Below are 14530 nucleotides of genomic sequence, written 5' to 3'. Positions count from 1 at the left end.
TATTGTCACACAATGTAGAGGTCTGTGGTGACCTTGCCTACAATAACGACACAGTCATGTGGTGTTGTTGTAGGCCATAGAACGTGCCAGAATTCTCCATAAGGATGTGTGAGGTGAGCCATCTACAACCAAACAATGGAATAGCTCTGTACACCCTTGCACCGCTGACTCAACCTGCAACACACGCACATACATTTGCATGCATGAACATGTGCACTCACACGATAATATCTTCTGGCACAAAATGTACTATTCGTTGTTGTCAACCTTGAGAATCCCATAGGATTTCGAAGGCTTTTCGATTAGAGCACTGATGAGGATTTATTAAGCATTTACACCACTAGATGGCACCATTGCCCCTTTCTTTTTCATTTGATTTCCCATTCCTCAGCAGACAGTCACCTGACCAGGACTACACTGACTGGGCTCTCCTCTCCTCGGGACTGTTTGAATACTTTATAAATGCAGCCTCCCTTCCTACCTTCCCTGAAGTCATCATGAATCTGAGTTGATTGGTGGAAGTAATAAGGCACCAGTTTGCTTTCACCTATTCAGTCACTTCTAGATCTGTGCTTACCTCAAGAGAACAAGCAAGGATGCATCTCTGAAGTATTGGACTATGAGCCATTGTCTACCTGTGAGAAGCTGTACCAAAGATGTTACGATTGTTGATACAGGCTTTGACTGTACCACTGTCTCCAACTCAGGGCATCAGAGCTGTATATGTTGATGATCAACAGATAATACGTGTAGGTCAAACATATTCTCTGTTTACTTCTACTTTGACCAAAGCTTGTTTGCCTGCCATCAACCCCACCACACTACCATTGATCAGCAAGGTGGGCTTATTGGGAATGAACCAAACCAGGCTGCAATACGAATGGTGCGAGGCAGTCTTAACCAACCAATCAGTCAGTCAGCCAGCCCATAAGATGTTTGGTTGAGCCCAACACTTGTGTCTTCCATTGATCGGGTGATCCGGTCAATACTGTGACCTTCGAAACTGCAGATGAATATAAAAGTAAAAACAATCATGTGTAGGTATTAAAGATGTCCCTGGCGTTCTTTAGAGGGAAGTGATCAATATTTGAGGAAATGACTGGCAATTGGGTTCTATGCATTTTCCATTTCTGTCATTCTGATGTCTGCAATATGTTTTCTTGCAATTGGCAAGATGTTTCACTGTATAGAGGAGTTACGAGTAGGCGTCCTGAGGTTTGAGTCCTCCAGATAGCTGACACAGTGTTTTAATGACAGACAGAAAGAACAGACAACATTGCAGCACTATCAGAATCAGACTGGAATAACAAATACATGTGAATAGTATTTAAAGAAGCACTATTTGCAATAAAATTATATTTTCTAAACACTGAAGTAAAAACAATTTAGGTGAATATTGCTCTCTATAAATATTGCTCTATATCATAACGACTGACTCAGATTGGCTGACAATCAAGGAGGAGGAGTTGGGGACAGTGATGGCGTTACCCAATTGGATCACTTCTTCTTGCTGGCACTCTTGGCCTGCTTGCTGGGTTGCTGGGCGGCATTCTTCTCTAGCTCCACCTGCCTGGCGGCCTCCAGAGCCACCTCTTCCTCCTCCTGACGACGAAGCTCCGCCTCCAGTAGCCGGTTTCGGAACACCTCCCGGGCCGCCAGCACCTTCTGACGCTGCACTCCCAACGCCACCTGGACAGAGAGAGGGGGAAGGGGACAAAGAAGGCGGAAGAGAGAAGGACAGAGAGAAAGAAAGAGAGACGATCAACTGATATCCTAGCCTCACGAGCTGCCTGATCTCGCGAGTTTCCACAAATGGCGAACCGTTCATGTAAGCTCGCGAGATCAAGCGGCTCGGAAGGCTACTGATATCCTGTCCTGTCCCTTTTCCTCTCAAAGTCATAACAGTATGAATCATAGTTTTACACAGTTGGGGCAGAGTTGTTCTGTTCTCTGTGTTGTGTGTACGTGTGTGTATGTGTGTGTGCACGTATCTGTGCGTTATATGTACAACCCTGTTAACCCTGTGCTGACCTGTAGGCCGTCGTACATCTCCAGCTGGCGTCTCTTGAGCTCCTTCCTGTTAGCCTGCTCCTGCCTGCGGTGTTCCAGCACAGTGTCTCTGACCAACCTGAAGCCCTGGATCTGCTCTAAGCGTTCCCTCCGCTGGGCCTCCTCCATCACCTGGTCCTTCAGGACAGGAACCTCCCGCTGCCTCCTACACAGCAGAGCACAGCACACAGGGCAACATGCTTAGTTAGGTAGAATATCTGGGGCCAGATGTATCAGCGTCTCAGAGTAGGAGTGCTGATTTAGCCTCCGTTTTGCCTTTTAGATCATCATGAAAAAGATTACATGGACAAAGGGGACCTGGGGCTGGATTCACAAAACATTACCTGTGAAAAAACGTAAGAAGTTTCTTAAATGCAATTCCTCAAAATGTTCTTAGGAATTTGTCGTTTTCTTAGGAACTTCCTAAATATCTTTCTTAAGAACGTCATAAATATCTTATGTGGGATTGACATTAGTAACGTGCTTGAAACCAATAAATAAGCCTATGTGACAGGGATGATCGGATTTAGTTATTTTTCCACACATTATAGCCATCAGGCTAGCTATATCAAAATCAAAAATGGATAACCAAGAAAAGAGATTGAAGTGAAGGTGGAGGAAATAGCAGCCAGGAAAAGGTTGCTGTTGGGGAGACTTGATAACTGTGGGGTTACTGCAAAGACCAAAAAGAAAGGATGGGCGAGAGTGGCCGAGTCTGTCTCTGCCGTCGGGGGTATGGCAAGGGACAGTGACGCCGTAAAAAAGAAGTGGTCCGACAACAAGTCGGCTGCTAAGAAGAAGGGAGATGAGAGACCATTCACGTGGACAAGCTGGAGGAGAAGGTGTCGTCCATCATAGAGATGGTAGTAGAGGGACTGCACGACTGGTAAGTTAGTTAGCTAGCTAACGTGTAAAGACATTATAGCCAACATAGCTAACGACATTAACATTAGCTAAGCTAGCCATGTTCTTCTTTGCAAATTGACAAGATAACGCCAGCTATTTAACACTTCTAGAATATTGTAATATCTTGTTAATTACTAGCTAGCTAGGTAATGCGTGTTTCATTTGTATTCTTGCTGTATTTAAATATCCGGTCGCCAACTGTGTCTGTGGCGCAAGAAAACGTTCATGGTTACAAACGTATCCATTCGTCTCAAGACACGGGTTTATCTGTCCTAAAGTTAAGCACATTTCCAAGGAGAAATCTTAAAGCATTATTTTCAAGAATCCCATTTCAAGGGAAGAAACTTAGGAAAAACCTTAAGAACATTTCCAATAACTTTATTGAGGAATAGCAACTTTGCTTAACTTTCTTCTTAAGTCTATAGTTAAGGATGGCAGTTAAGAAGAAATATCTTCTAATTTTTATGGATGTATCCAAATAAATGTTACTAGAAAACAGAAATATCTTCTTAAGAAGGTTTTGTGAATCCGGTTGCTGATCCTAGATCAGCACTCCTATTCTGAGACTGGTACATACACACAATGGTCAATATGAAACAGACACATATGAAAGACATTGAAACAGAGAACATTTCCTTATCATAAGCATTTATCTGAAGTAAGACTATGATACAATTTGAATTTGAATACTAGAACAATAGTAAAAAGTAGAGGGAGCAAGAGGGCCAAAGATACAGTGGGGAGGACAAGTAGAAATGGGAATGCAAGGATTAGGCGAGGGAGTACAAGAACGATCAAAAGGATCATCCGAGTACACATTCCCCTCCCCTCCATAGATGAACTCATAAACTGCATATCGTAGACCTTTCCTTGTCTCCTATCCCAGATCCCACACCCTCTCCCAACACACACACACACACACACACACACACACACACACACACACACACACACACACACACACACACACACACACACACACACACACACACACACACACACACACACACACACACACACACACACACACACACACACACACACACCCTCTGTCCCTCCCTCCCTCTGAGATGCCCATCTATCCTCATACTGCATGGAAGGATAGACGATGCACTAGGCTGGTGTATGATGAGATGTCAGAAATAGACTGTAGGATAGCGCTGCAGAGTCGAGGCGTCTGGTCAGGGCCAGGTATGACTGAGCGTAGTATGTCTCCTGGGGCCCGGGGAGGAGAGGGGAGGTGGGTGAGGTATTTAAATGGTAGATTAGAAAAGGCTAAATATGGCTGTCTATTTCCCATACACTGAGGGGGGGGGGGGGGGGGGGGGGGTTGATGGGAGCTAATGGACTTAGGATGGTTAATGAACATCACCCTCTCTGCCCTCTGAGTGTCTGGAAGAGTGTGTGTCTAAAAGTGAGTGTGTGTGTCTGCAATTGTGTGTTTGCAGGTGTGTGTGATTCAGGGCGGGTGTCTACAGCCATTAACCAGAGGAGCAGACGGCAGCACACACACAGACATTGGGACAAAGGGGGTGGGCTGGGGAGGGGTGAAGAGAGGGGCACGTCTCACAGGAGTGGCGGGCTTATTGGAACCCCAAAATAGCTCCTTAATTAATAAAGCCAAAATTCATCCCATTTATCATGTAGAACCAGCAGAGTAGAGAGGAGAATGGGAGAGAGAGGAGAGGATAGAGGAGATCTGTAGAAACCTTGCTGTCTGTCTCTCCGACATTTGCGACATTGTTTCAATGTTCTAATTCGATCTCCAGCTGTCCCATAGTGATCAATGTGTCGGGCGAAATTTGCGCCTCATTAGTTAATTTTTATGGATGTATCCAAATAAATGTTACTAGAAAACAGCTTAAACAAATACAAATGCAGCTACATTGCTGTTATTCTGGCTGCACTTTTTGACTTGGCTGTAAGTTAGCCGTAGTTGGCTAGCTAGCAAGCAAGGGATAAGAACGTTGCCAGTCAGTATGGCAATGGAACATTTAGAATGAACGACTGCATCACGTCCATAGATACAGAACAAAAAGACTGAACGACTGGGTCACGTCTCTGACAACCGAACTGATAGAACGAACGACCAGCCGGCTTGGGTAGCAACCCTAGATTTGTATCGGGACTACATCTCGTGGAAGGATGAAATTAATCAAATAATCAAAATAAAGTTTAATGAAAATTTGTCAAGCATTATTTAAATATGTTGGTAACCAGTTGTATAAAAGTGATAATCCCCTCAAAGCCTGTGCATTCGGAAAGTATTCAGGCCCCTTGAGTTTTTCCACATTTTGTTACGTTACAGCTATGTTTAAAAATTTATAAATATACACACAATACCTCATAATGACAAAGCAAAAACAGGTTTTTAGATATTTTTGCAAATGTATTACAAATAAAAAACAGAAATATCACATTTACATAAGTATTCAGACCCTTTACTCAGTACTTTGTTGAAGCACCTTAGGCAGTGATTACAGCCTCAAGTCTTCTTAGGTATGACGCTACGAGCTTGACACACCTGTATTCGTGGATTTCAGGCCAAAGAGTTCAATCTTGGTTTCATCAGACCAGATAATCTTGTTTCTCATGGTCTGAGAGTCCTTTAGGTGCCTTTTGGCAAACTCCAAGTGGTCTGTCATTTGCCTTGTACTGAGTGGCTTCCGTCTGGCCATTCTACCATAAAAGCCTGATTGGTTGAGTGCTGCAGAGATGGTTGTCCTTCTGGAAGGTTCTCCCATTTCCACAGAGGAACTCTTTCAGAGTGACCATTGAGTTTTTGGTCACCTCCCTGACCAAGGCCCTTCTCCCCCAATTGCTCAGTTTGGCCGGGCAGCCAGCTCTAGGAAGAGTCTTGGTGGTTTCAAAGTTCTTCCATTTAAGAATGATGGAGGCCACTGTGTTCTTGGGGACCTTCAATTCTGCCAAAATGTTTGGGTACCCTTCCCCAAATTTGTGCCTCGACACAATCCTGTCTCGGAGCTCCATGGCTTGGTTTTAGCTCTGACATGCACTGTCAACTGTGGGACCTTATATAGACAGGTGTGTGCCTTTCCAAATCATGTCCAATCAATTTAATTCACCACAGGTGGACTCCAATCAAGTTGTAGAAACATCTCAAGATGATCAATGGAAACAGGATGCACCTGAGCTCAATTTCCAGTCTCATAGAAAACAGTCTGAATACTTGGTATGGTATGTTAAGGTATGGTTAAGGTAAATAAGGTATGTTTTTTTTTTTTTTTTATATTTGTAAAATTTAAAAAAGATATATGTTTTTGCTTTGTCATGATGTGGTATTGTGTGTAGACCGATGAGGGAAAACATTTACTTGATCCATTTTAGAATAAAGCTGCCACAAAACAAAATGTGGAAAAAGTCAATGGGTCTGAAAACTTTCCAAATGCACTGTGTTCAGCCGTGCCAATATATCCTCCAAACAACGGCTTCGAGGGCATTATCACTTAAATAGAGGCGTGTAATCTTGTCATGCTGTTGTTTAAAGCTCTAATGGAAGCTGGGGTTGCAACCCCAGAGAGGACCAGAAAGAAAAGCTAGCGAGGCTAAACCTGCTGATGTATGGAGACTGGGAGGGCTGCTGAGTAGGCAGGCGCACACACACACACACACACACACACACACACACACACACACACACACACACACACACACACACACACACACACACACACACACACACACACACACACACACACACACACACACACACACACACACACACACACACACACACACACACACACACACACACACACACACACACACACACACACACACACACACACACACACACACTCTCTCTGAAGGAAGGAGAGCTAGTAGACGGAAGACATTCTATCCACTATTGCCTTCAGCAGAGGAAAATTAAACAGTGTTTTTGAACAAACACACTGAGTAATAGTGTCCAGGGCTAAGCTACAGACTGGAATTATCCCCCTCTCACCTTCTACCCCTGTAACTCCGGGTCAATAAAATGTGTTTCTCTATTCATGACAGAGTCCACAGAACAGCTGCATAAAAACTCCATTGATTATAACCCATTATCTATGACGAGGAAGGATAACATGTGAGGGTGCATTAGACACTGATCGCACACACAACAGAGAGCCATGGTGCAGATGAAAACAGCTTGTCCAGTGACAGCAGGAAATGAGCCAGGACTGTGTATCACCTCCAGACCCTGCAAAGAGGGACCTATACACTGGGCTTGTCTGGGGTGGTGAGGGGACACATCACATTACTGTGGGTTACTGAGAGATGAAACTAGGGTCACAGAGGGGACTGGAGACGAAGGGGAGAAAAGGGCAGGACAGCTGGTTAAATGGCTTCAGTGGATTGTACTCTATGGGTCAGACCCCTTTCCCTCTTACCAAACTGGAAAAACATATCACCAAAAGCAGTAATGCAGAGAAGTGAAAAAGTGAGAGAGAGAGCGAGAGAGAGAGAGATAGAGAGTGAGGGGAGGGAGGAATGGAGGAGAGTGAATTATACTGAGAGAGAGTGAGAGACCTGATGAAGGGGGTGTAGTCCATAGGTAAGTGGTGCTGGGAGGGATCTGGTTGGCTGAGGAGAGCCAGCTCCTGATTGGACGGACTCATATGAGCATCAGGAGACTGGGAGTGGATAGCTGCAGGAGAACCAGAAAAAGGCACATCACTAAACCTACTGTTCATAACAGGTGACCATTCCTTTCATCAACTGTTCTACAAAAGACTGCATAAAATGAAATACTCAGAGATGTGTAGGTGAGTTTGCAGAGTGTGGTACCTGGCTCTCCACTCTCTGTCCCATCAGTGGGTGTGTGTGCATTGGCCCCACGTAGGAGTTTGTTAATGAACTGTAGTCTAGACTGGAGGGCCTGAAACACATTACAACATCCTCAATACTGTTACATATCTATTACTATTGATTAATACTCAATCACCATGTCATGAGAGAGAGAAACAAAAAAAGGAGAGAGACACTATAGAGTTTGTTCTACCTTGATACACCTGCCAGGCTCAGCGGTCTCCCAGGCCTGTTTCATAGCTCTGATTTCATCCAGTCTCTCTGTGTCCTTCCTCACCTCGATTACCTCCGCATCACACTGGTCACTCACCACACGCAGCGTCCAGTAAGGCTTCGACTGATCCAGGCTCTACACACACACAGACGGACGTGAATACACACCCAAACACACACATACACAAATAGCCTTCGTAAGCTTCAAGGGGAGGTTACAGATATCTCCCAAAATCTCTTTCTTTTTGGCGCTATGGCCAGCCAGTCTTGCATAAAGAGAGAAGAGACACAACTCCAAGTCATGATGTATCCACCTGTCTATCTCATCCATGCACATAACGGGGGATCATTTCTCAGCTCATCTATTCACAAAATCATATCCGCTCTCCCTCTTTCAGCTCGTGCTGCATCAACGGTGCAGCAAAACAACGGCTACGTCAAAATTGAAATTTAGTCAAGGAGAGCGCTTTCAGAGAATTCTGCCTTTCAAATGGCATTGTCTTTCGTGGTTGTGACAAATAGACAGTGGAGAAAAGCAATTACATAGGGAGCAGAGCATAGTCAGAGCTACAGCTGTAGTTAGGTCTATTAAAACAATACAGGGTTGCCTCCCGAGTGGCGCAGCGGTCGAAGGCACTGTACCGCAGTGCAAGGGGCCTCACTACAGACCTGGGTGCCCAGGCTGTGTTGCAGCCGGCTGCAACCGGGAGACCCATGAGGCGGTGCACAATTGGCCCTACGTCGTCCGGGTTCAGGGAACGGTTTGGCCGGCATGTCCTTATCCAATCGCGCTTTAGCGACTCCTTGTGGCGGGCCAGGTGCATGCACGCTGACCTCGGTCGCCATGGTGTTTCCTCCGACACATTGGTGGGGCTGGCTTCCGGCTTAAGCAAGCATTGTGTTAAGAAGCATTGCGGCTTGGCGGGGTCATGTTTCGGAGGACGCAAGGCTCTCGACCTTCGGCTCTCCCGAGTCCGTACAGGAGTTGCAGCAATGGGACAAGACTAACTACCAATTGGATTTCACGAAAATTGAGGAGAAAAACGGGTCAAAAGTATATATATATATATATACATACATATATATTTACAGTACCAGTCAAAAGTTTGGACACACCGACTCATTCAAGGGTTTTTCTTTATTTTTACTATGTTCTACATTGTAGAATAATAGTGAAAATATCAAAACAATGAAATAACAAGTGTTAAATCAAAATAGATTTTAGATTCTTCAAAGTAGCCACCATTTGCCTTGATGACAGCTTTGCACACTCTTGGCATCCTCTCAACCAGCGTCACTTGGAATGCTTTTCCAACAGTCTTGAAGGAGTTCCCACATATGCTGAGCACTTGTTGGCTGCTTTTCCTCCACTCTGCGGTCCAACTCATCCCAAACCATCTCAATGGGTTGAGGTCGGGTGATTGTGGAGACCTGGTCATCTGATGCAGCACTCCATCACTCTCCTTCTTGGTCAAAAAGCCCTTACACAGCCTGGAGGTGTGTTGGGTCATTGTCATGTTAAGAACAAATAATACTCCCACTAAGCGCAAACCAGATGGGATGGCGTATCGCTGTAGAATGCTGTGGTAGCCATGCTTGTTAAGTGTGCCTTGAATTCGAAATAAATCACAGCGCCCCACACCATCACAGTGGGAACCACACATGCGGAGATCATTCGTTCATCTACTCTGCGTCTCACAAAGACACAGAGGTTGGAACCAAAAATAAAACATTTGGACTCGTCAGACCAAAGGACAGATCTCCACCGGTCTACCGGTGTTTCTTGGCCCAAGCAAGTCCCTTCCTCTTATTGGTGTCCTTTAGCAGTGGTTTCTTCGCTGCAATTCGACCATGAAGGCCTGATTCACGCAGTCTCTTCTAAACAGTTGCTGTTGAGATGTGTCTGTTACTTGAACTCTGTGAAGCCTTTATTTGGGCTGCAATTTCTGAGGATGGTAAATCTAATGAACTTAACCTCTGCAGTAGAGATAACTCTGGGTCCTCCTTTCCTGTGGCAGTCCTCAGGAGAGCCAGTTTCATAATTTCTTTTTGATCTTTGCACTCCGGGATCTCTACTTGCACATTCATCTTCTGCACATCTATCACTCCAGTGTTTAATTGCTAAATTGTAATTACTTCGCCACTATGGCCTATTTATTATCTTACCTCATTTGCACACACTGTATATATACTTTTTCGATTGTGTTATTGACTGTATGTTTCTATATTCCATGTGTAAGTCTGTGTTGTTGTTTGTGTCGCACTGCTTTGCTTTATCTTGCCCAGGTGGCAGTTGTAAATGAGAACTTGTTCTCAACTAGCCTACCTGGTTAAATAAAGGTGAAATTAAAAAAATAAAAGAATAGCGCTTGATGGTTTTTGCGACTGCACTTGAAGAAACTTTCAGAGTTCTAGAAAAGTTCTGCATTGACTGACATTCATGTCTTAAAGTAATGGACTGTCGTTTCTCTTTGCTCATTTGAGCTGTTCTTGCCATAATATGGACTTGGTCTTTAACCACATAAGGCTATATTCTGCATACCAACCCTACCTTGTCACAACACAACTGATTGGCTCAAATGCATTAAGGAAAGAAATTCCACAAATTAACTTTTAACAAGGCACACCTGTTAATTGAAATGCATTCCAGGTGACTACCTCATGATGCTGGTTGAGAAAATGCCAAGAGTGTACAAAGCTTTCATCAAGGCAATGGGTGGCTACTTTGAAGAATCTCAAATATATTTTGATTTGTTTAACACTTTTTTTAGGTACTCCGTAATTCCATGTGTTATTTCGTAGTTTTGGTTTCTTCACTATTATTCTACAATGTAGAAAATAGTAAAAACAAAGAAAAACCCTGGAATAAGTAGGTGTGTCCAAACTTTTGCCTGGTACTCTATACCCAATACAGGGATTGAGATAATAGAATACACTTATTAGGTTAGTCAGAGGCTTTTATCCAAAGCTACAGGTAACACAACCAATTAGTAGATGCACAACTAATACTTTGAATGCTAAAGGAACAACTAGGTTATTATCAAGTAATGTGCATATTTCGCTTTATAATGTCTATGTAAACAGCGTAGGGTATAATAATCAGTGGTGGTCAGCTGTCAGTTTGTAGTGTTACCTACCGTTTCCATCCTGGAGCCAGGCTTGGCTGGGGGTTTGTCCTTGTCCTTGTCACCTTTGCCCTTGCGACTGCCCTTGGGTGTAGATGACTTCTGGCCCTCGCTGCTCTGAGCTTCACCACTGACCGGAGTTGCCGGGTCCTCATGCTTCTCCCCGTGCACTATGACCAAGGACCAATGAGAAAAGAGGTCAACGATCAGATGGTCAGTAGCAGGACAGATACACACACTGAACCGATCAATCAAATGAACCTATCAATCAAATGAAATCAATCAAATGTATTTGTATAGCTCTTATTACAAATACATACAGTGGCTTGCGAAAGTATTCACCCTCCCTTGGCATCTTTCCCATTTTATTGCCTTACAACCTGGAATTAAAATAGACTTGTTGGGGTGTTTGTATCATTTGATTTACACAACATGCCTACCACTTTGAAGATGCAAAAAATGTTGAAACATACAAGAAATAAGACAAAAAAACAGAAACTTGAGCGTGCATAACTATTCACCCCCCAAAGTCAATACTTTGTAGATCCACCTTTCGCAGCTCTGTGGAGTGTACGGCCTAAAGTGGTCCTTTGGACAGATACTCCAATCTCCGCTGTGGAGCTTTGCAGCTCCTTCAGGGTTATCTTTGGTCTCTTTGTTACCTCTCTGATTAATGCCCTCCTTGCCTGGTCTGTGAGTTTTGGTGTGCGGCCCTCTCTTGGCAGGTTTGTTGTGGTGCCATATTCTATCAATTTTTTAATAATGGATTTAATGGTGCTCCGTGGGATGTTCAAAGTTTCTGATATTTTTTAGAACCCAACCCTGATCTGTACTTCCCCACAACTTGACATGTTTGGAGAGCTCATTGGTCTTCATGGTGCCGCTTGCTTGGTGGTGCCCCTTGCTTAGTGGTGTTGCAGACTCTGGGGCCTTTCAGAACAGGTGTATATATACTGAGATCATGTGACAGATCATGTGACACTTAGATGGCACACAGGTGGACTTTATTAACTAATGATGTGACTTCTGAAGGTAATTGGTTGCACCAGATCTTATTTAGGGTCTTCATAGCAAAGGGGGTGAATATATATGCACGCACCACTTTCAGTTTTTTTTTTTTTTTTTTTTTTTTTTTGAAACAAGTTATATTTTTCTTTTCACTTCACCAATTTGGACTATTTTGTTCATGTCCATTACATGAAATCCAAATAAAAATCTATTTAAATTACAGGTTGTAATGAAACAAAATAGGAAAAACGCCAAGGGGATGAATACTTTTGTAAGGCACTGTACAGTATGTCAAAAAAAGGATTCAGCAATCCAAGCCTTATAGATACATTGGTATTTTAATAACTTTTTAGTCTTGATTAGAGATTATGTGAGAGTATTCTGTGCATTATTCTGTGAGAGTATTCTGCACGTTATTCTGTGAGAGTATTCTGTGCATTATTCTGTGCGAGTATTCTGCACATTATTCTGTGAGTTATTCTGTGAGAGTAATCTGTGCATTGTGTATCTCACTTGTTTAGGTCTGTATTCCTGTCAAGGTCTGATGCCTTCCTGCTGTTTACACAGTGGAATCACAACACATGGCAACAATCAAGCCATTCCAAACAACATTTCCACAAGGGAACGCCATTTGTGCAATACCATAATTGCTCTGAAAAACTACCAGCATGCATTTCCAATTCTGCTTGACGGGGCATTAAATGAAAAGCAATTATCCAGCCATTAAAATTACGCAAAATTGTGCTTTTAATCCAAAAAGTATTGTGACCAATTTAGTCATTCGCATTAGTCCGTTCACACTCTATTGACTGAAGATTAAGCGTCCATGGACACAGTGTGCGTGCTAGATGGCACTGTTGCACAGTGTTGGCTACTACTACTGTAAGTCAATGCATCGCTACTGCTGCTATTCTCCAAGTCCCCCTTTTCCAATAGAAATGATTGATAATCCCTCATTTTAATTGACAACCTGTCATACGCACTGAAGGGGTTGATAGCTACAGAGCATGATGCTCACCACACCCAGTCATTGTGTTCACATCTCAACACTACCAATAACATCCCTATCCAGTAAAACCCCCCCGCTGTTTTCACATATCACAGACAATAATATCAAGGAAGTGAAACCATGGCAATGGCTAGCAGTGCTGCGCCATAGACCTAGCTTGGAAATCGCCCTGTACTACAGTGCATTCGGAAAGTATTCAGAACCCTTGACTTTTTCAACATTTTGTTACGCTACAGCCTTATTTTAAAATGGATTAAATTGTTTTTTCCCCCCATTATCAATCTACACATAATACCCCATAATGACAAAGCAAAAAAAGGTTTTAGAAATGTATAACACGTGTAAAACATGAATATTCAGACCCTTTACTCAGTACCTTGTTGTAGCACCTTTGGCAGCGATTACAGCCTTGAGTCTTCTTGGGTATGACGCTACCGTCATTGTAAAAAATGATTTGTTCTTAACTGACTTTCCTAGTTAAAGTAAGGTTAAATAAATGTTTTCATAAAAATACAAGTTGGCACACCTGTATTTGAGGAGTTTCTCCCATTCTTCTCTGCAGATCCTCTCAAGCTCTGTCAGGTTGGATGGGGAGCGCACTGCAAAACCATTTTCAGGTTTTTCCAGAGATGTTCGATTGGGTTCAAGTCTGGGCTCTGGCTGGGCCACTCAAGGACATTCAGAGACTTGTCCTGAAGCCACTCCTGCGTTGTATTGGCTGTGTGCTTACGGTCGTTGTCCTGTTGGAAGGTGAACATTCACCCCAGTCTGAGGTCCTGAGCGCTCTTGGAGCAGGCTTCATCAAGAACCTCTCTGTATTTTTCTCTGTCCATCTTTCCCTCGATCCTGACTAGTCTCCCAAACCATGCCGCTGAAAAACATGACCACACCATGATGCTGCCCCCACCATGCTTCACCATAGGGATTCCCTCCAGACATGACACTTGGCATTCAGGCTAAAGAGAATCTTGGTTTCATCAGACCAGAGAATCTTGTTTCTCATGGTCAGAGTCCTTTAGGTGCCTTTTGGCAAACTCCAAGCGGGCTGTCATGTGCCTTTTACTGAGGAGTGGCTTCCGTCTGGCAACTCTACCATAAAGGCTTGATAGGTGGAGTGCTGCAGAGATGGTTGTCCTTTCCACAGAGAAACTCTGGAGTTCTGTCAGAGTGACCATCGGGTCCTTGGTCACCTCCCTGACTAAAGCCCTTCTCCCCGGATTGCTCAGTTTGGCCGGTCGGCCAGCTCTAGGAAGAGTCTTGGTGGTTTCAAACTTCTTCCATTTAAGAATGATGGAGGCCATTGTGTTCTTGGGGACCTTCAACTCTGCATTACTTTTTTGGTACCCTTCCCCAGATCTGTGCCTCGACACAATCCTGTCTCGGAGCTCTTCCTTCCGTTGCTTGGTTT

At 43.7% G+C, this 14530-nt stretch overlaps 1 protein-coding gene across 1 annotated transcript in view; it reads right to left on the bottom strand.

The window, feature by feature from the left end:
* Window positions 1-1231: 1231 nt before the first annotated feature.
* Window positions 1232-14530, bottom strand: part of adgb (androglobin) — a 117909-nt gene continuing 104610 nt past the window's right edge. The window contains exons 30-35 of the mRNA XM_071370871.1: window positions 11118-11275; window positions 7961-8116; window positions 7747-7837; window positions 7489-7606; window positions 2032-2215; window positions 1232-1689 (exon numbers count right to left, since the gene is read on the bottom strand). Coding sequence (XP_071226972.1) covers window positions 1498-1689; window positions 2032-2215; window positions 7489-7606; window positions 7747-7837; window positions 7961-8116; window positions 11118-11275 — 899 coding nt within the window. The 3' untranslated portion in view covers window positions 1232-1497. The remainder of the gene's footprint in view (window positions 1690-2031; window positions 2216-7488; window positions 7607-7746; window positions 7838-7960; window positions 8117-11117; window positions 11276-14530) is intronic.

This window comes from Salvelinus alpinus, chromosome 27 (genome assembly GCF_045679555.1).
Source record: "Salvelinus alpinus chromosome 27, SLU_Salpinus.1, whole genome shotgun sequence".
Classification (NCBI taxonomy): domain Eukaryota; kingdom Metazoa; phylum Chordata; class Actinopteri; order Salmoniformes; family Salmonidae; genus Salvelinus; species Salvelinus alpinus.
The sequence above is the reverse complement of the archived record's forward strand: the minus strand, read 5'-3'. Positions and strand labels throughout refer to the sequence as shown.